General features: G+C 40.5%; 1 protein-coding gene across 2 annotated transcripts in view; it reads left to right on the top strand.

The window, feature by feature from the left end:
- fh (fumarate hydratase) overlaps positions 1-21,149 on the top strand; it is a 31,467-nt gene extending 10,318 nt beyond the window's left edge. For both annotated transcript variants that reach the window (XM_073050597.1, XM_073050598.1), the window contains exons 4-10: positions 1,085-1,261; positions 1,877-2,059; positions 5,863-6,028; positions 9,438-9,641; positions 12,605-12,732; positions 14,282-14,435; positions 19,000-21,149. In XM_073050597.1, coding sequence (XP_072906698.1) covers positions 1,085-1,261; positions 1,877-2,059; positions 5,863-6,028; positions 9,438-9,641; positions 12,605-12,732; positions 14,282-14,435; positions 19,000-19,142 — 1,155 coding nt within the window. In that variant the 3' untranslated portion in view covers positions 19,143-21,149. The remainder of the gene's footprint in view (positions 1-1,084; positions 1,262-1,876; positions 2,060-5,862; positions 6,029-9,437; positions 9,642-12,604; positions 12,733-14,281; positions 14,436-18,999) is intronic.
- The last annotated feature ends 593 nt before the right edge of the window (positions 21,150-21,742 follow it).

The raw sequence follows: 21,742 nt of genomic DNA, 5'->3' as shown, positions 1-21,742 counted from the left end.
ACTGCTGATAGTGAGCCCAAGTCACCAGTCCAGAGTGCCTTAGTCTTAAAATGCAACTCATATGACCACCTCAGGGCACCCGTGTTAATCAGGAGAAATGCCATGGAAGAAATTAGTAATTTGTCCATGATAGCATAAATACAGAATATGTGATATATAAGGAAAAATATTAAAGGTAAATGGGATTACAAATACTTCTATTTCTTTGTTCTTTATTTCTGATCATTAACATTGCCATGCTATGGTCTGGCCAGTGGGTGGCAATTTTCAGTCATACAGTAGGACGATGCAAAAAAAAATTCACAACTTAGTTTAATATAGAAGTTTGACTTGTACAATGAATTGTACTATTAGATATTACAGCACAGTAGAAAATTACTTTAAAGACAAATGGATTGGGCAAGAAAATTAACATGTTTCAGGATTGGTTGTGATGATAGATCTGGATGGATGGGCTTCAAAGTCTAGTCGTTGTATTCCCAAAGTCGAAGTCGAGCTTATTGTGCTACACACCTGTACGTGTATGTATGCACAGGTGCAATGAAAGCCTCACCTGCAGCAGGGTCACATACACATAGTATTGGAACTTGCACAATATCCTTGAGTTTAACGTACATTTTATTATTAAAGTACATATATGTCACCATATACAGCCTGAGATTCATTTTCTTGTGGATGTACTCAATAACTCTGTGAAATAATCACCATACAGAATCAGTGAAAGACTGCCCAACTAGGGCGTTCAGCCAGAGTACAGAAGGCAATAACAGACTGTGCAAATACATGAAGAAGAAATAATAATAGACAAGTAATAAATATTGAGAGCATGAAAGTGAGCCCATTGGTTGTGGGGACATTGCAGTGATGGGCCAAGTGAAGTTATCCTCTCTGCTTCAAGAGCCTGATGGTGGTGAGGTAATACCTGTTCCAGAACCAACTGGGGTTAGTCCTGAGGCTTCTGTTTTTGTTCTAAGCATTGTATTATGATGTTAAGAGCAACTTGATTATTTGCTGCTATTCTTTGTTACTAAGACTGAATAAAAGGTACAAGAACCTTAAAATGAGGTATTTTATGTCATTGCAGGTGATTGCTGGAAAATTGGATGATCACTTCCCTCTGGTCGTATGGCAGACTGGCTCTGGAACGCAAACTAATATGAATGTAAATGAAGTTATCAGCAACAGGGCAATTGAGATTCTTGGAGGTAAACTGGGCAGCAAAGATCCCGTCCATCCCAATGACCATGTGAACAAGAGCCAGGTACTGGTTCTAGCCCTGTGAAACTTTGTTTTTTTTAAATGGTCTGTAAAATGACACGTATTAACTTGTATATAGTAGGAAATCATTTTATTACAAGTGATTCTGGAAACACTGTGCAAGTCAGGCAGTATTTATGGAGAAAGCAACAGGTTTAATGTTACAGGGAATCAGATCTGAAATGTTAACAGTTTCTCTTTCCACAGATGCTTCCTGACCTGTTGAATGTGTCTGCTATTTTCTAGTTTTTAATTTCATATTTCCACCATTTGAAGGTTTCATTTGAATAATTTTAATATCCTTCCAAATTCCCAATTAGTTAAATGTGGTTAATGCTTGAGGACCATGGCTATTGGGACCTAATGTCTCAGAGAAATGATTTGATGTGAGTGCCTGTAGAAAGTTCATAAATAGAATTAGAAACAGCACTAACAAATTTCATTAGTGTCAAATCTTTAATATTACAAGGTGATGTGCAGGAGCACTATTAAAATAAATTTGAGCAGACTTGATGGGCCAAATGGCCTAATTCTGCACTTATATCTTACTTAATGTTTATTTATGTCAAATGTTGAATTCGTCTTGATTTCCCAATTCCTTTCTTTCCCTTTGTTGCAGAGTTCCAATGATACATTCCCAACTGCCATGCATATTGCTGCTGCAAAGGAAGTTCATGAGGTACTCCTGCCCGGTTTGCAGAAGCTCCATGATGCCCTTGACACTAAGGCCAAGGAATTTGCAGACATCATCAAGATTGGCCGTACACATACACAAGATGCAGTACCTCTGTCTTTAGGGCAGGTGGGTTTTGTTGTATGAAATCTCAGTTATTTGACAAAGAAAGCAAAGAGGAATAAAAAGACTGAATCTGTCAGAAACTGGATAGCACAGCTGAGAGAGGGAGCTCATCTGGAATGATGGTTAAAAAATCTGTCCTTTTGCAGCAATCATATCAAATGCTTCATGCTGAGAACAGATCCTTCATGTGTATTATTTACTGGACAAAGATGTAAGTTGAATGGACATTGGATCCCAATACCCTAAAGATCACTTTCACCAAGGTTTCGAACTGAGACAGGAATACTAGAAATCACACACTGTTTCTCTGTAGGCCATAGATTTTGTCCACTACCGTGTCTGTTCAGATTAACAACGCCATTACAAAGGCAAACCAAATACTGGAGTTTCATTCTAGCGGGACTGAATACAACACGTGGAAGCAGTACAGGTTCAACAAACCTGTATTGAACTTGAGTTATATAATAATTGAAATACTGCACACTGGTTTGGTCACTACTTTATAAAATAGATACCAAATATTGGAAAGGGTGCAGAAAGGATTTAGGAGATTGGTCCCAGGAGTGTGAAATTGTACAGGTCAGGATAGGATAAATGAACACTGCTTCATTTCTCCTGAGAAAAGGAAACTGTTGCGGTGGGGTAAGTTGTCCTGCTTTCATCTTCGAGAACAGTAAAATTAAGTTAATTGTATAGACATTATTTTGTTGTGTTTAAATTACATCCAACAAGAGTTTCTCCTCTATTTAATTAATAATCAATGCATTTTTTTTAAATATATCTGGATTCCTAATTAGTTAAAAGTTGCTTATGTTTGAGGATCATGCTTTTGGGACCTACTTTCATTCTATATCTGACATTGAGAAATGACTTGATATTGGTATACAAAGAAAGTACTTAAATATGAGTTGGGAATGTTACGAACCCCGTAACTGGGTCACTTACCAGCAAAGATAGAGAGGTCCGTTGAAGTCTGATGGTACTATTTTTAACAGTATTTATTAGTAAAAATACACAAAAATAATATCAATGCAACCATACAGATAATATACGTCATCAATACTAAATCTAAAAGTGCAGGTATAATAATAATAAGAAATAGCTCTATCGTTGTCTAGGGGATAAATGTATTGTCCGATGGAAATATAAAAGTGACTCAGTTCATTCAGGCTTCAGCCTTTGGGGACCGCTGGGTTTTCAATTGTTGGAGAGAGAGAGAGATTCTGAGAAAAGAAACTTGCCGGCTTTCCTTGATCCAATCTTGATCCGTATTCGTCCTTTAGCGAGGCCGTTCCGTGGAGGACTTGTCATTCAGGCAAGGATGGACACACACCCAAGTCCCCACCAGTTTCATACGTTTCTCCTGGTGTGTCTGAAGGGGTTGCTCCCCAGACCCTCTTTTATCCTTACTCACGGGGTCTCAGATGTCAGTCAGGTTGGGATGATGCAATCCCTCAACCAGCCCACTCTGGTCATCCCCTGAGGGCTTCAATGAATAGTACAGTACTCAATACACAATTCCATCTCCAAGAGATAATGGCCGTTATCCGTGGCTTTGTCTTGCTGAGGCCAGGACACATTCCAAAACCTTGAGGATTCTCTCTCATTTCCTGGGTCCCAGACCCTAATTAATAGCGATCTTGCAATTCTCAAGAAGGAGGGGGCTACTTTGTACCCTTCGGCCCCTCAGAGTTGTGGCACATTCGTAACAGGAACAACACTTAATAAATTGTATTAATGTAAAATCTTTAATATTGTAAGGTGATATGAAAGAGCATTATTAAAATAAATTTGACAAAAAGCTCCATAAGCTGTTATTGTTACTTGCCCAAAAGCATGGACAGCAGAGGTAAATATACCCTCAGTGGCCACTTTATTAGATACCTCTTGTACATACCACGTCATGCCTTATTCTCATTGCTGCCATCAGGAAAGAGGTACAGAAGCCTGAATCCACACAGTCAACAATTCAGGAACATCTTCCCCTCTACCATCCATTTTCTGAATGGGCATTGAACCCATGAACATTACCTCACTACTTTTTTATTTTTGCATTACTTATTGAATTGAACTATTTTATATATACATGCTGTAATTCATGTTTTTTTCTATTATCATGTATTTCATTGCTTGTAGCTGCAAAGTCAACAAATTTCACGACATACTCCAATGATATTAAACCTGATTCTGATTCTGAAAAGTGCTGGCATTACATTTATCTTCCTTACCACTGCAAGTTAACCCTTAGGGAATCCTGCATGAGGTCTTCCAAATCCCTTGGATCCTGATTTCAGGAAGTTTCTTTTCCATTTAAAGAATGGAACCAAAATGCATGCCCATACACTTAAGTATGCTACATTCCATCTGCAAATTCGTTGCCTATTCTCCCAGTCTGTCCAGGTCCTTCTGCAGACTTCCTGCTTCCTCAACACTATTTACCCCTCCAGTTATCTTTATATTGTCTACAAACCTGGCCACAAAGCCATCAATTCCATGATCCAAGTAACATGATTATTTAAGTTACTATTGCCTCCCTGTCAGCTTGGGCCAGTCTGACCATTCTCCTCTGATCTCTCATTAACGAGGCATTTTCACCCCCAGAATTGCCACTCACTGGATGTTTTTTTTTGCACCATCCTCTGTGATCTCTAGAGACTTGTGCATGAAAATCCCAGGAGATCAGTAGTTTATGAGATAATTCAGACCACCCCATCTGACCCCAGTAGTCATTCCACAGTCAAAGTCACTTTGAACTCATTTGTTCCCCATTCTGATGTTTGATCTGAACAACAACTGTATCTCTTGACCATGTCTGCTTGCTTTTATGCATTGAGTTGCTTCCACATGATTGGCTGATAGGATAGTTGCATTAACAAGCACGTGTATGGGTATACCTAATAAAATGGCCACTGAATGTAGTCACTGTTGAAAGGACAACAGAGCAGATAACCTTTAAGAAAGAACTACCTGAGCCTGTGATCTTGGCAGCTGAAGGTAATGATTGATATTGGAGGTGTACAAGGAACAGAACTGGAGGTGTGGAAAGATCTCTGCATTGTAGGCCTGGGGAAGCCTCCTGGTAAAAGGAGGGGCTAGGCCTTGGAAGAACTTGAAAAAGGTTTTGAGAACTCTAACATCGTACCTGGATGCCAGTTGAATTACAAATCCAGTTAAGGCAGCAGACTTTTTGGGTTAAATGAGAGAGTCCAGCCGGGTGAGTCCAATAGATGAGTTCATTTAGGTGTAATAAATAATGAAGAAGGAAGACACTTGAAAATCTTGTGTTCATTGGGTATATAGTGGAGCAGCCAAAGGGAATCAGATACTTTTCAGTTCAGACAAAGGGTTTTAATCAAATTTGTGCACATAGTCAGATGCAAAGCTTCTTCAATCTGGCTTGCATTGAATTTCAACATAGCTGTGGTAAATTTTATTTCACCCCCATTCTTCCACAATCCTTCCTGCTGCCTCCTTTCTTTCTCCAAGCAAAGTCCATCAACAATAACACATCTCTTTTCAGTGAAACTGTTTATTTGTGGAAAATCATTGCTGGCTTTCTGCTGTGTCTCATATTAGAAAATGAATTGAGATTGGCTAAGTGAAAGGAAGCCTTCATGCCAGAAATTTAGGTTGTTTTGGATGTCTCTAATATAAAAGGTTAACTTGCTAATATAGTCTCCATAAAACTGTCCTATTCAGATTACTGTGACCGTGATATCTTGCTACATGATATTCTTCCATGCTGCCTCAGTTACCTTTTAAAATATTGCTTGGATTTCATGGCTTTTGGTGTTCATTCAATTTAGGAATTTAGTGGCTACGTACAGCAGATAAAATATGGCATGGAACGGATTAAGGCTGCAATGCCAAGGATATATCAATTAGCGGCTGGTGGAACTGCCGTGGGAACTGGATTGAACACGCGGATAGGATTTGCAGAGAAGGTGGCTGCCAAAGTTTCAGAATTCACAGGTCAGACATTGTGCAAAACTGTATCTGCGCTATAGCTATTAATAATAATTTAGTTTTTAAATATAATGTTCAAATGTCTCGCATGCAAACACAGCCTTGAAAGGAATAAATCCAATAATGATCATTACAGAACTGCAGGGAAACCCCACAAATCCTGATGATCCAATACTGAATAACACACACAAAATGCTGCAGGAGTTCAGGAAGTCAGGCAGCATCTTTGGATGGGAATAAAGAGTTGACGTTTCAGAAAGTTTCTTGTCCATTTAAAGTATGGAACCAAAATGTATGACCATACACTTCAGTATGCTATATTCCATCTGCAAATTCTTTGCCTATTTCCCAATCTGTCCAGGTCCTTCTGCAGACTCCCTGTTTCCTCAACACTATTTACCCCTCCACTTATCTTTATATTGTCTGCAAACCTGGTCACAAATTCCGTCATCCAGATAACACGATTGTTTAAGTTACTGTTGCCTTCCTATCAGCTTGGGCAAATCTGACTGTTCTCCTCTGACCTCTCATTAACGAGGCATTTTTGCCCACAGAACATCAGGATTGGAAAGGAAGGAGGGGTGCAGAGGCCAGAATAAGAAGATGGGGAGAGGGGAAGGTTTACACAGTGGCAAGTGATAAGTGAAGCCAGGTGAGAGGGTAGGTGGGTGGGAGAGGGGGAATAAATTTGGAAGCTGAGTGGTGATAGGTTGAAATGGTAAAGGGCTGAAGAAGAAAGAATCTGATTGGAGAGGAGAGTGAAGCATGGGAGGAAGGGAAAGAGGAGATGCATATTAGCAACACGTCCTTGCTCTTATATTCTAGTCCTTTCGAAAGGAATGCTAAACATTGCATTTGCTTTCCTTACCATCAGTTCCATTTGCAAGTTAACCTTTAGGGAATCCTGCACAAGGGCTGCAAAATCGCTTTGCACCTCTGATCTTTGAAATGTTTGCCCCTTTAGAAAATGGTCTATGCTTTTATTCTACCAAAGTGCATGAATGACCATGTACTTCTCTACACTATTTTCCATCTGCCATTTCTTTGCCCATTCTTCCAAACTGTTCAAGTCCTTCTGCAGCCCCCCTACTTACTCAATACTACCTTCCCATCCACAATCTGTGTATCGTTTACAAACTTGGGCACAAAGCCATAAATTCCATCATCCAGTTTGTTGACATATAACATGAAAAAAATGAGGTTCCTATACTGACACCTGTGGAACACCACTTGTCACTAACAGACAACCAGAAAAGATCCCCTTTATTCCCACTCTTTGCTTCCTGCCAGTCAGCCAACCTTCTATCCATGCTAGTATCTTTCCTGTAATGCCATGGACTCTTGTTAAGCAGTCTCATGTACAGCACCTTGTTAAAGGGTCTCTGAAAATTCAAATAAGCAACATCTGCTGACTTTCCTTTGCCTATCCTGCCTGTTATTTCCTCATAGAATTCCAACAGATTTGTCAAGGAAGGTTGTCCCTTAAGAAAACCATGCTGACTTTACCCTTCTTTATCATGCATTTCTGAATACCCCTAAACTTCATCCTTAATAATGGACTTCAACATCTTCCCAGCCACTGAAGTCAGACTAACTGGTCTATAATTTCCTTTCTACTGCCTCTCTCACTTCTTGAAGAGTGCAGTGACATTCACAATTTTCCATTCCTCTGGAACCATGCCAGAATCAATTTATTCTTGAAAGATCATTACTAATGCCTCCACAATCTCTTCAGCTACCTACTTCAGAACCTTGGGGTGTAGTCCATCTGGTCCAGGTGACTTATCTACCTTCAGATCTTTCAGCTTCCCAAGCACCTCCTCCGTAGGGATAGCAACTACACTCATTTCTGCCCCCTGACACACTCAAATTCCTGGAATTCTGCTAGTGTCTTCCACACTGAAGATTGACAGAAAATACTTAATAAATTTGTATGCCATTTCTTTGTCCCCATTACTACCTCTCCAGCATAGTTTTCCAGGGTCCAATATCCACTCTTGCCTCTCCTTTACTTTATATATCTGAAAAAAACCTTCTGGCAAACTCTTTGATATTATTGGCAAGATCAGCTTTATATTTTTTCTCTACTTATAATTTTTTTTTTAGTTGCCCTCTGTTGGTTTTTAAAAGTTTCCCAATCCTCTAACTTCCTGCTAATTTTTGCTATATTATATGCCCTCTTTTTTCCTCTTATGTTATCTTTAATTTCCCTTCTCGGGCACAGTTACCTTATCCACCTTTTAGAATTCTTTATCTTCGGCATGTATCTACCCTGCACCTTCAGAATTCCCTCCAGAAACTCCAGCCATTGCTGTTCTGCTGTCATCCCTGCTAGCATCCCCTTCCAGTCAACTTTGGCCAGCTCCTCCCTCTTGCCTCTATTTTCCCTTTACTCCACTGTAATACTGATACATCTGACTTTATCTTCTCCCTCTCAAATTGCAGGGTGAATTCTATCATATTACGATCATTCCCTCTACCTTTATCTTGAGGTCCCTAATCAAATCTGGTTCATTACACAACACCCAATCCAGATAGGGCCCCTGCCCCCTCCCTCTTCAGTCCTGACAAAGGGTCTCGGCCCAAAACGTTGACTGCTCATTTCCACGGATGCTGCCTGACCTGCTGAGTTCCTCCAGCGTGTTGTACGTGTTACCCAGTCTAGAATTGTCTTTCGCTTAGTGTGTTCAACCACAAGCTGCAGTAAAAGGCCAACTCGTAAGCATTCTATAAATTCCTTCTCTTAGTATCCTATCCAGGACTATCCTGATTTTCCCAACCTACCTGCATATTGAAACCTCCCATGATTATCGTAACATTGCCGTTTTTATATGCCACATCTTTTTCCCATTGAAATTTATATCCCTTATCCTGACTACTGTTCGGGGGGGGCTGTGTTTAATTTTAATCTTGTAGTTTCTTAAATCCACCCACAATAAGGACTCTCTTTGTTGTACAGTGCATATTGTGTATCAGCAATCTGTACTAATGTAATTAATTATTGGGCACACCCTGCCATACCAGTTCAGTGAATGTAGTTTGAAATAATGGAGTTTACCAAGATAAGGAAAGTGCTCTTATTTTTTTTATTATATATGCACCAGATACTAGCATTTTTTTTGCATATTTAAATGTTCCCTTTCCTTCTATTTGCTTTTTAAAATTTCATTTCTTCAGCCATCATGCAATAAAATGAACGTGGTTGTACTCGCAGTAAAACAAAATCATCCTCACTCTAATTAGTCTGTGGAGGGGTGAAACTGTTAAATACTGGAGAAGACATTTTGTAGAGAGAAACGTGTGCTTTCCTGCACTTAGACTAACTAGCAGTGGCTTTACACTAGCATTTGGCACATGCTGGATCATGTGTTTATCTTCCATCGACCACTGAGAATAATGCAGCCTTTGTTTTCAGGTTTACCGTTTGTCACTGCGCCCAATAAGTTTGAAGCACTTGCTGCACACGACGCTTTGGTCGAACTGAGTGGTGCCATGAACGTTGTTGCCTGCAGTTTGATGAAGGTGGCCAATGATATTCGTTTTCTGGGATCTGGACCTCGCTCTGGTTTGGGGGAGCTTATTCTGCCTGAGAACGAACCAGGGAGCAGCATCATGCCTGGTAATTCTACAGTTTGTATTCGGTGGCAGAGTGCCGGGCTATGGTTGCCGCTTTGCATATTGTACTTTGTTTTTTTAAGGTATAGGTTCATAGGATGAAAAATTTACATCTTGATTACAACAAGCTTTGTTGTCCAAAGGAGCCTATTCCTATCTTTAGGGACTAAACTTAGGACTGCAGTAGATCGCAATTGATTCATGGACTTCAGCAGAACAAGCAGACTGCTGTTATCTTTTCACCAGGGGCTAAGTGTCTAACACTAGAGGAATGCGTTTAAGGTGAGAGGGGTTAGGTTTGAAGGGACCTGCTGGGCAAGCTGTTTATACAGAGTGATAGGTTTGGAAAGTGCTGCCGGGGCTCGAGGTGGATCAAACATGAAAGAAGCATCTAAGAGGCTCATTAGTCGGTACGTGACTATGTGAAGAATGGAGTAGGCAAGAAGGGATTAAATTACCATGTACTGTGGAGAGCATTCTGACAGGCTGCATTACCATTTGATACTGGGGGGGGGGCTACTGTACAGGATCGAAAGATGCTACAGAAAGTAGTATAGTCAGCTCCATCATGAGTACTAGCCTCTGTAATATCCAAGATATTTTTAAGGAGCTGTGCCTCAGAAGGGCGGTGTCCATTATTAAGGTCCCTCAGCACCCTGGGCATGCCCACTCCTCATTGTTACCATCAGGAAGGACGTACAGAAGCCTGAAGGCACACATTCAGCAGTTCAGGAACAGCTTCATCCCCTCTGCCATCCGATTCCTAAATGGACACTGAACTCATGAACACCTCCTCACTTTGTTTATTATTTCTGTTATTCCACCATTTTTAATTTAACTATTTAATATACAATATATTTGCTGTAATTCAATTTTTTTGTATATTTATCATTTATTGCATTGTACTGCTGCCACAAAGTTAACAAATTTCAGGACATATGCCAGTGATATTAAATCAGATTCTGATTAATTTAGGTAGGCGTTAAATTATTGGTTTAATTAGCTAGACACAACATTATTGACCAAAGGGACTGTCCCTGTTCTGTGTAACAAAACCAGGAAATCCACATGATGTCAATGTGATACCAGCCCTGGTTCTGCACTGAAGAGCTTGAGAGGAATTGTCCAATCATCAGCATTCTATGTGGTTCTTGTGACAAAATATTTAATAATTTCTAATTCCGTTAATCTGGAAACACTGAGACTTTAATTCCAGTGTTCAATGGCCATACAAAACTTGAACCTTTTGAGCTTATGCAAAACTGGGCTTTAGAGAGCCATAGTAAAAGCTGGGACAAAAGAGGATAGGGCATATGAAAAAGGATCTAGTGCTTTCCCGGCGTACATGACAAATAAAATCTTCTCGGGCTTCCAGATGGGTACAAATATCAATTATAACTGACGTTTCGATGACAACTCTTCCATCTTCATCAGGGATGATGCTGTATAGTCCAGTGGTATTTATATCCCAATATCAATCCTTCCTGATTGGTTAGTCCTCATCCAATCATGTTTTTGCTCTCCCACCTTGTTTACAATCGAATTCCAATTCTTTCTTAGAGTAAGACCTTCATCTTCGTTAAAATTCTTTTCTTATTTCAATGCCATGTTCTACTACCGCTGATTTCTCAGTGTAATCCAAATGGATACAGCCGCTGTTCTCTTTGATGTGGGTTTCCACCATGTGTCCCGTCTGGCCGATATGTACTGCTCCACTTTCACAGGGAATCCTGTAAACCCAGACAACCTGAGTCCCAGGTATCCCTTGACCCGCATAAGCTGTGTTTTGAGCTTCCTTATGGGCTCGTGGATGGGATTAAACCAGTATTTCTTCAGGATCCAGACAATCCCAGAAACTGTGACGGTATAGGGAAGACTGGTAATAGCAACAGGTTCCTCCTTGTTGTTAGGTTTCCTAGTTTTTACCTCGACCATTTTTAAGGGCCCAATTGATTTCCTTTATCTTGTAGCCATTCAGTTTACAATGGAGATGGAGGAGAATATTTGCCTCCTGTTCCTGGACATTTGTAATATGACAGAAACCTGACGGTAGCCTCAGACATGCTGTCTACTGGAAACCCATTCAAATGAACTTATAATTCAACAATAACAGCTACCATCATGCCTCCCAAAGTAGAGTGGTTCTTTCCATTTAGACTAACTATGCAAAAACTATTTTAGACCCAAAGAGTCTCCCCGAGCAAATGAGACAATTATGCACGACACTTCTACAGAATGGTTACAAAGAGAAGGAAATCGATTAGTGTTGACGGAAAAACCAGGAAACCTAATGGCAAGGAGGAACCTATCACTCCCACCTGTCTTCCCTATATTTCCACGCACGATGGAAACACACTTCAGGGAGCACAGGAAATATTGCCATCCGGGTTACCCGTAGAAATGAGTGGTAGCACAGCTCTGCATTCACAATGGCCATAGGATTGACTTCCGACAGCACAAAACTACTGTGCTGCACCAATGGCTTTTGGGACTGCCTGGTAAAGGAAGCCATTGAAATAAAACTAGAGGAAAAGAGTTTTAACAAAGACAAAGGTCTCGCTAGAAATAAGAATTGGAATTCAATTATTAACAAGGTGGAAGAGTGGAAACCTGATTGGATGAGGACTAACCAATCAGGAGGGATGACAACGGGAGGGGGGGGGGGGGGGGACAGGTATAAATAACACCAGACTAGACATGCCCAGGCATCGTCCCTGATGAAGATGGCAGTTTGTCATTGAAACATCGGTTATAATCAATACCTGTACCTCGCTCGAAGCCCGAGAAGAGTTTATTTGGATAGTGCACATGTTCATATAAGGCAATTTCACCTCGTTTTGTTGCTGTATTTAATTTTTGACTGTTGTGATTTTACAATTTAAAAATAAAACAATGGTTTATGTAAAGCCTCATTTTCTGCTAACGTCTAACTTTAATTTTCACAAAGTATTTTCTATCCCTTGTAAGGTAAGGTGAACCCTACTCAATGTGAAGCTGTTACCATGGTAGCTGCGCAGGTCATGGGAAATCACGTCGCTGTCACTGTTGGTGGAAGTAACGGCCACTTTGAGTTGAATGTGTTTAAGCCCATGATGGTAAGTATTAAAGAAGGCTGATTTTTTTTTTTGAAGGAATTTGTGGTTAGTCTTAATATGAGTCCTTTGCAATGGTACAAAACGATAAAGGCACATACTGGATGTCTATGTAATATTGGTTGTTTGTCCTCTAACTGCAGTGTGTTTGATGCATGTATCTTTGTGTTTGTGCCTATGTTTGTATATTAAATAGTCCCCTAAGTTTACTGCCTGTTATATAGCACTGTGAATTTTGTCTTATATCCCTGAACTAAAGACTGTAAGGTTTGGCTGATTTTCATATGCTGCAGGACTAGGGAAATTGAGTTTTATGAAGAGGAAGAAGAAACCACATTCTCAAAGAGAAAGTTGAAATTATTGCTGCACTGGGGTTTTGTAATATTGCTACATAGCTGTTCCTGTCACATCCACTCATCCATCTTTCAGATATGTTGGAATGAATGCCACCCCACCCAAAAAAATTGATAATTTCCACTATTGTATACCAACTTGAAGTCAGCAGTACTTTACACTATATAGTTTTCGGAGATGAAGCAAAATTCATGCTGATATATAACAAGCAATAAGGGCCTGACATGTTTGACAGAGCTGTGGCAAACGGATTACTGGAGTAAATCTTTGCTGCTCCTGTTTGCCGCAGCTCTTTCCAACATGTCGGGTCCTTATTGCTTGTTATACTTAAGCATGGATTTTGCTTCATCTTCTAAAACTATATAGTGTGAAGTATTGCTGACTTTAAGATAGTGCAGGAGATAGAATCCCCATGCAAAAGGAACAAGTGATGTGGTAATTTGGTGAACCTGTTTGTGTAATTAGTTGCATCCCATATGCTCAATCCTATATTCCAACAGTCACTTCATCTCAGAACAGCCACTTTGCTCCTATAATGTCAAGAGAGCATATATGCAAGTTCTTTCTTCATTTATTTTTTTTCTCCCCTACCCTCTGTTCATATTGAAGGAAGTTTGTTAAGGGTTGCTATGTTCTCTTGAGTTTGTTGATGTTTAAGTATATTATCCTTTGCACAGCTCTTTTCCAAACATGAGAAATAACCATTTAAATTGTTCACGTTTGTAGTTTAGAAACATCCATTTGGCAAGTGCTGGCAATTCTGTCTGCACAAGCCTCACCCTTTCTGTTTACTTTCTCTCTGCTATAATTATGATATTGTTTTTCTCCTATCTTGCCCATTTTCCTCCTTGCACTCTCAACTATTCTATGTGATATCATATTGTACAATTTCACCAGTTTCTGGAATGAATTATAGTTTTGATAAAGAACTACAGAAATACGTGAAATTTGAAAATCAATCCTGGTAAAGAGCATTGAACCAGGTCCTTGGATTGAGTAGGTGGTTCTTAAAAAAAAACTTTTCAAATGGGGATAGATTTTTAATGTGTATGATCATTGGGTTAGGAGACAAAGTGGAGCAGGGGGGAATTATTATTTCTCATTAGAACCACAAAGCCTGACTAACGTTCAGCTTTTCGTATTAACTGTATGTTCTAATCTCCAAGATGATTTGATATATTTTGCTTTTCTCTTCCAGATTAAAAATGTGCTGAATTCAGCACAATTGATTGGAGATTCCTGTGTCTCCTTCACAGACAATTGTGTGGTTGGAATTGAGGCCAACACTGAAAGGATTAACAAGTTAATGAATGAGTCACTAATGCTGGTGACAGCACTTAACCCACATATCGGTAAGAAAGCAGGTTGATGTTATTTCTTTTTGTCTTCGTTTTGGGGAAACTGCTGAGTGTGAGTTAGAATCAGAGTGAAGTACTTGAGATCAATATTCCTGCTGTGATTGACTGTCACCGCATGATACATGACTCCAGGACTGATTTTCAAATGTTATTTGTTTACTTTTTGTACCAGAAACCTAGCATGTCACCATGTAATGCTGGGTCAGAATAAAAGACAAAACAAAATCATCTTTTATCTTTGAAAGAAGGCCCTGACCTTCACAGAAAAGAATCTCTTTTGACTCGAATCAGGAGATGAAGTGAAAGGTTTCCAGCAGATCCTGAATAGCATTGTGGTCTTAGAAATAAACAATACTTTCAGGGATGGAAATTCTAAGCGTTTTGGGTCTGTTGTCGTACGCAACAGTGTAAAATAACAGGCTGTTGCCTTGAAAGGGGTCTGAAGATAGTAGCCCAGCTAATTTGGACTTCTTTCAGTTAACACTTTGTTAACTGAAAATTGAACCTTGGAAGTTGAAATTCCATTGTCATAGGGAGAAGTATAGATTGGAAAGGATTAGAATCATTTAGTCCATCTAGTCCAGGCTGAACCATCTAAACTGCTTACTCCCATCAACCTACACCAGGTCTACAGCTCTCCATTTCCCTACCATCAATGTACCTATTTAAACTTCTCTTAAACATTGAAATTGAAGTTACATGCACAACTTGTGCTGTTAGCTCATTCTACACTCTCACGACTCTCTGAGTGAAGAAGTTCCCCATATTCCCCTTAAACTTATCACCTTTCACCCTTAGCCCATGACCTCTAGTTGTAGTCCTACCCAACCTACATTTAGGTTGACAATGTTCATCATTGCTCAACCGATTTTACACAGTTGGAGGTGTGAAGGCAGTGTTAAGCCAACTAGAGAGAGATGGTGACTACCCTTTCTGTTGCTGGAGGAGCGAGGGAGGTGCCGAGCCAACTGGTTATGGAGAGCACCATGAATCTTTCTACCTCTGAAGGATTAAGGATAGCACTGGGCCAACTGGTTAGGGAGCGATAGTGGGTTCTTTTCTGCTGCTAGAGGAGTGAGGAAAGTGCCTAGCCAATTGGTTACCATTTGGCTGCTGAAATTTAACAGTAGCTCACATAACCATTATGAGTACTGATTGTGTAGGTAATCTTACAACACATGTTATTCTATTGTTTAAAAAGGGTTCTAAGAGTAAACCTAGCAATTATAGGCCTGTAAGTTTGATGTCAGTGGTGGGTAAATTAATGGAAAGTATTCTTAGAGATGGTATAATTATCTGGATAAACAGGGTCTGATTAGGAACAGTCAACATGGATTTGTACGTGGAAGGTTATGTTTGACAAATCTTATTGAATTTTTTGAAGAGGTTACTACGAAAGTTGACGAGGGTAAAGCAGTGGATGTTGTCTATATGGACTTCAGTAAGGCCTTTGACAAGGTTCCACATGGAAGGTTAGTTAGGAAGGTTCAATCGTTAGCTATTAATATTGAAGTAGTAAAATGGATTCAACAGTGGCTGGATGGGAGATGCCAGAGAGTAGTGGTGGATAACTGTTTGTCAGGTTGGAGGCCGGTGACTAGTGATGTGCCTCAGGGATCTGTACTGGGTCCAGTGTTGTTTGTCATATACATAAATGATCTGGATGATGGGGTGGTAAATTGGATTGGTAAGTATGCAGATGATACCAAGATAGGTGGCGTTGTGGATAATGAAGTAGGTTTTCAAAGCTACACAGAAGAGCGGGCTGAAAGATGGCAGATGGAGTTTAATGCTGATAAGTGTGAGGTGCTACATTTTGGTAGGACTAATCAAAATAGGACATACATGGTAAATGGTAGGGCATTGAAGAATGCAGTAGAATAGAGTGATCTAGGAATAATGGTGCATAGTTCCCTGAAGGTGGAATCTCATGTGGATAGGGTGGTGAAGAAAGCTTTTGGTATGCTGGCCTTTATAAATCAGAGCATTGAGTATAGGAGTTGGGATGTAATGTTAAAATTGTACAAGGCATTGGTAAGGCCAAATTTGGAGTATTGTGTACAGTTCTGGTCACCAAATTATAGGAAAGATGTCAACAAAATAGAGAGAGTACAGAGAAGATTTACTAGAATGTTACCAGGGTTTCAGCACCTTAGTTACAGAGAAAGGTTGAACAAGTTAGGTCTTTATTCTTTGGAACGTAGAAGGTTGAGGGGAGACTTGATAGAGGCATTTAAAATTATGAGGGGGATAGATAGAGTTGACATAGGCTTTTTCCATTGAGAGTAGGGGAGATTCAATCACGAGGACATGAGTTGAGAGTTAAGGGGCAAAAGTTTAGGGCTAACACGAGGGGGAACTTCTTTACTCAGAGAGTGGTAGCTGTGTGGAACGAGCTTCCAGTAGAAGTGGTAGAGGCAGGTTTGATATTGTTGTTTAGAGTAAAATTGGATAGGTATATGGACAGGAAAAGAATGGAAGGTTATGGGCTGAGTGCAGGTCAGTGGGACTAGTTGAGAGTAGGTGTTCGGCACGGACTAAAAGGGCCGAGATGGCCTGTTTGCGTGCTGTAATTTTTATATGGTTATGGCAGAAGTGCTGAATATTGCATGAGGTTTTCAGTGTAAAAGTCAGACTCAGTCTTCACAGTGACAAGGGGAATATGAGGGGCAACTTCTTCACTCAGAGAGTAGTGACTGTGGAAAAAGCTGCCAGTGAAAGTGGTGGATGCAGGCTCGAATTCAACATTGAAGAGAATTTTGGATATGGAGGGCCATGGTCCAGGTGTGGGTCAATGGGACTAGACGGAACAATAGTTCAGTACGGACTAAATGGGTGAAGGGCCTGATGTGCTGTCATGGTCTATGACTCTAATGGCAAGGGCACTTCACATTGCTATTGAATTTCAGTTTATTGTCATTTAGAAACCACAACTGCAATGCAGTTAAAAAATGAAACAACGTTCCTCCAGAATGATATTAGAAAAGCACACGACAAAACAGAGTACACCAGAAAATCCACATAACGTTTGGCAATCCCCAAATCCAGAGTCCGGAGAGGCTGCTGCGTATTAATATCGCGCTACCATCTTAGCGCGTTCCCCGGAAAGGAGCTCCAAATCCACCAGACAAAACAAGACTACCCAGACACACCAAGTCAGGAGACCAACTCTACCACCCAACAAACCAAAAACTAAAGCTACAAGACCTACACAAACCCACATAGTTACAACAGTGCAAACAATACTATAATTGATTAAAAAAACAGACCATGGGTACAGTAAAAGTAGTCCAAAGATGTTAAAAGACAATAAGTTCGAAAGAAACCACCACACAGTTTCCACAAGTCCTCAGGGTCCCGTTAGACTCGTCATCCCACGCAGGCAGCAGAATGGAATACCCCTGCTACGGACTTCCACGGCGCCGCCAGACTCAGCCTCGCAGACACAGTGAAAGCACCCCGACCGCAGTGGACTCTGAGCCTCCGACCATCCCCTCTGGCACAGCCTCTCTTAGCACCATCCTCTGTGCTACGACGCTCCTGCCACTGGCCACCAGCAACGCAACCCCGAGGACTGGGCGCCTGTTCTCCCAGCAGAGACCTGGACCTCACAACAGCAGCAGCAACGAAGAAGGCCTTCCTGGAGATTTCCAGATGTTCTTCCATGCTCCCACGTCCATTTTTCATCAGATTAGGATTGTGCACAGCACCCCGCTTGACAAATAACAGATATCAACTCCGGAGAGGCTGCTGCAAACTGCGTCGCACCGCCAATTTGAAATTTTTTATTTTGTGGGGAAATTCCAGTATGGCTGACCAATTGGTGAGAAAGATATCCACATGCTATTCCATTGCTTTGGTTGTCTCACAGGCCCCCTCAAACCCAATCTGTCCTTTGGCTTTAACCATCTCTGAGACTGTAACATCAAGTCATCGAATGAGGGACATTGAAGTTCCCCATTCTTGTGTGCCCCTCATACCCTCAGTAGCACCACCAGATGGATCTCAACATGGAGAATGCTGATATATCAGCAGTGGGATGGTACCCTGCGGTAGTTCTCCTTGCACATGTGTAATTCATGCGGTATGGAACTAATACCGAGGAATTTTGAGGTAATTTCCTTCCCATTACCCTGCTTGCACCTCTAATGGGCCATATATACACAGGGTTAATGTTAGAGCAGTCTGTATCATTACCTAATTGTGACAAAGCTGGCTAACTTTGGATTGGCGCTCTCAACTCTGACACTAGTCTGTACATGCTTGTGAGGTTGACTGAGATGGTTTTGCTATTTTCACATTGTGGTTCACTGGTTTAGTTCTGTACAATTCCTGAGCAGTAGTTCAGAAAGATAGATTGCTTCCACAAAACGAAGAGTGCATTTTTGACTAGCAAATCCTTCATCACTGTTTTGGCAAGTATCATGTACAGAACACTATAAATGAAGCACATTGATGTGAATTGTTTTGTGGTGCACAGTTTGCTAGGGAATTGTTGATAGAAGTGTGGATTTCTCAAAAACAAAGAATGATGGTTTTAACTTCTTGTTGTAAACAGGTTATGATAAAGCAGCGAAGATCGCCAAGGCAGCCCACAAGGAAGGCACAACATTAAAAGAAATGGCAGTCAAGTTAGGATTCCTTACAGCAGAAGAGTTTGAAAAGTGGGTTAAACCACAGGAAATGCTGGGCCCTAAGTAATTTTTACCATTCTTACGGCTCCAAATGTTACATAATACTGGGAAATAAACGTTTTGCAAAACTTCTAATTGCTATTCTCCTGTGCAATCTTTGTAATTTAGCATAGAAAATATTATAGTGAGTGTGCTATTTTAGAAATGAATGCATGGTAAAGAGCAGAAACAGAACTTGAAATATTCAATACTTTGACTTCTGTAGTCAATGCTGCTAATTGAAGAAGTCCATCTGGGGCTGGGTCTTCTACCTCGTGAACTGCATTTCATAACAGCCAACTTGTCCAATGCCTGCAGAAAATATGATGAACACTGCTTCTGAAATTACTTTCACGGTCTACAAGGGAACTGAATTTTTGTACCAGATTTCAACCCCTGAGTTACTCTTACCAAGCTGATAATGCATACTTCTAACTTGACAAAAATCTGCACGATTCACAAATAACAAAGAGATATGGTTCTGCTGTGCCCAATTCACCTGCTTGCCAAAATTTTGTTTAAGCCATCCAAAGTCAGCAAATGAAAGTAGTTTGGCATTTCTCTTTGGACCTGCATACTAGTGGCCTAATTGTGAAAGCTGGACAAGTGGTGTCACACCTCTGGTCCTAATAGTCTTAGCGGATGCATTGTGAGGGAGGTGGGGAAGTACAGGCAGAATTGAACATCCCATGTAGTTGCTTTTTTCATTCCTATAACTGTTCCAATAGGTATTGTATTTCCTCTATTTTTAAAAAAACAAAGATGATGATGATGATCATTATGTGCCATGTCATATGATATGTGTGATCATGGTCTTTGATCATGACTGTTCTTGGCAAATTTTTCTGCAGAAGTGGTTTGTCATTGTCGCCTTATGGGCAGTGACTTTACAAAACGGGTGACCCCAGCCATTATCCATCCTATTCAGAGATCGTCTGCCTGCCGTCAGTGGTCTGGTCATACGAGCGTCTACCATCTGCTCCCATGGCTTCACGTGACTCTGGTCAGGGGTGGGGGGCTAAGTTGGTGCTACACCTTCCCCCAGGGTAAGCTGCAGGCTAGCAGAGGGAAGGAGCGCCTTACAACCCCTTTGGTAGAGAAGTATCTCAAAAAACAACTAAATTTCTGATGTTTTTTCCCTTCCACCTGGGGATAATATGAAGAGACAATAACCATCACAAACTATGCTTATAAAATAAACACCATCTTGATAATATGAAGAGACAATAACCATCACAAACTATGCTTATAAAATAAACACCATCTTGAAATCATATTCTATGGAACAAGGCTTTTGAACCCAGTGGCGTTCAAACAGCTGTCTGATACCTGTCCAGTAAGTTCCATTCCTTACTCATCCCCCATTTTTGGGAATCCATCAATCAATTAATCCTTGCTCTCTTGCCACAACGTTTCCAGTGATTTTTGATCGCTTTTGCCCTATCCCTTACAAATTGCACTGATTTCTGATGGTTGCTATCCTGCTCTGCTCTCTCTTTCCCTGCCTAACTTCATGTTTGCATTCTCAACATCACAGCAATGACACATTGTGACTTTTATTTGGCTGCCACATCAGAATATTTTTAGCAATCTCACATATTCACTCTAAACTTGGGATGCCAAATTACATAATGGTTCAGAATGCCGTATAATGTTCCTTAGCGTCTGGCTTGACCTGTTTGTTTATCACAGTCTAGCATTGTTGTATCCGTCCATATTCCATGGACTTTGCAGTCTCTATTGTTCGGTGAGGTGATTATTTTACATCCTAAATAATGGAGAGTCGCTCAACCAAGTGTGATGTGAAATACCAGGGCCTAGGAGATGTACTACAAATAATGTAATTTATGGATGAAAACTAGGTGCATTCATTAAATAATTTTTTCTTTGACTATTCGAAGTAACTGTCAAATATATTTTCTGGAAATGTAACTAGGTAAGAGATACAAACACCTAAACAATGTACTCATTATTTGCAAACAATGTGATAGCTGTGATCTGTTATATTTTGAGAAATAAAGTCAAATAAATGACCCATTGTGAGTGTTAATAATTATACTGTACAATGCAATAGTCATAGGCACAGTTATATAAACTAGGGTGCCTAAAACTTTTGCACAGTACTGTATTTGTCAACGTGGAGCAGAGAGTGAGTTTGTAAATCTGGTGGCAGCAAAGGATCGTGAGGGTGGAGCACCGCAGGAGAGGCTGTGGGACAGGTGGCAGAGAAGGAGTGGGGGTTGGCATGCGTGCAGACACACCCAACCCCGAGTCATCAGGCAAGGTCATTTGATTCCGAACAATTAGGTTATTGATATTGCACAACGTCTCTCTGATGCTTCCCACTTCCTCCCTTTTCCCAAGAATTATTCTGCTTTCTCTGCCCGCTTCCCATATCAGAATCAGGTTTATCATCCCTCATGAATGTTATGAAATAAGTTTGTTTTGTGGCAGCAGTACAGTGCAATAAATAAAATTACTGCAGTACTATGCAAATGTCTTGGGCCTCCTAGCTACATGTGCAGTATGTACCTAAGACATTTGCACAGTAATGTACTCCTTAGGAGTCCTCATCTCCCTGGTCCATAACCAAGAGTGACATTTGGTTTTCAAACATTATTTTTCTAG

This window comes from Hemitrygon akajei, chromosome 7 (genome assembly GCF_048418815.1).
Source record: "Hemitrygon akajei chromosome 7, sHemAka1.3, whole genome shotgun sequence".
Classification (NCBI taxonomy): Eukaryota; Metazoa; Chordata; class Chondrichthyes; order Myliobatiformes; family Dasyatidae; genus Hemitrygon; species Hemitrygon akajei.
Note: the sequence above shows the minus strand (reverse complement) of the source record. Positions and strands in the feature narration are given on the sequence as shown.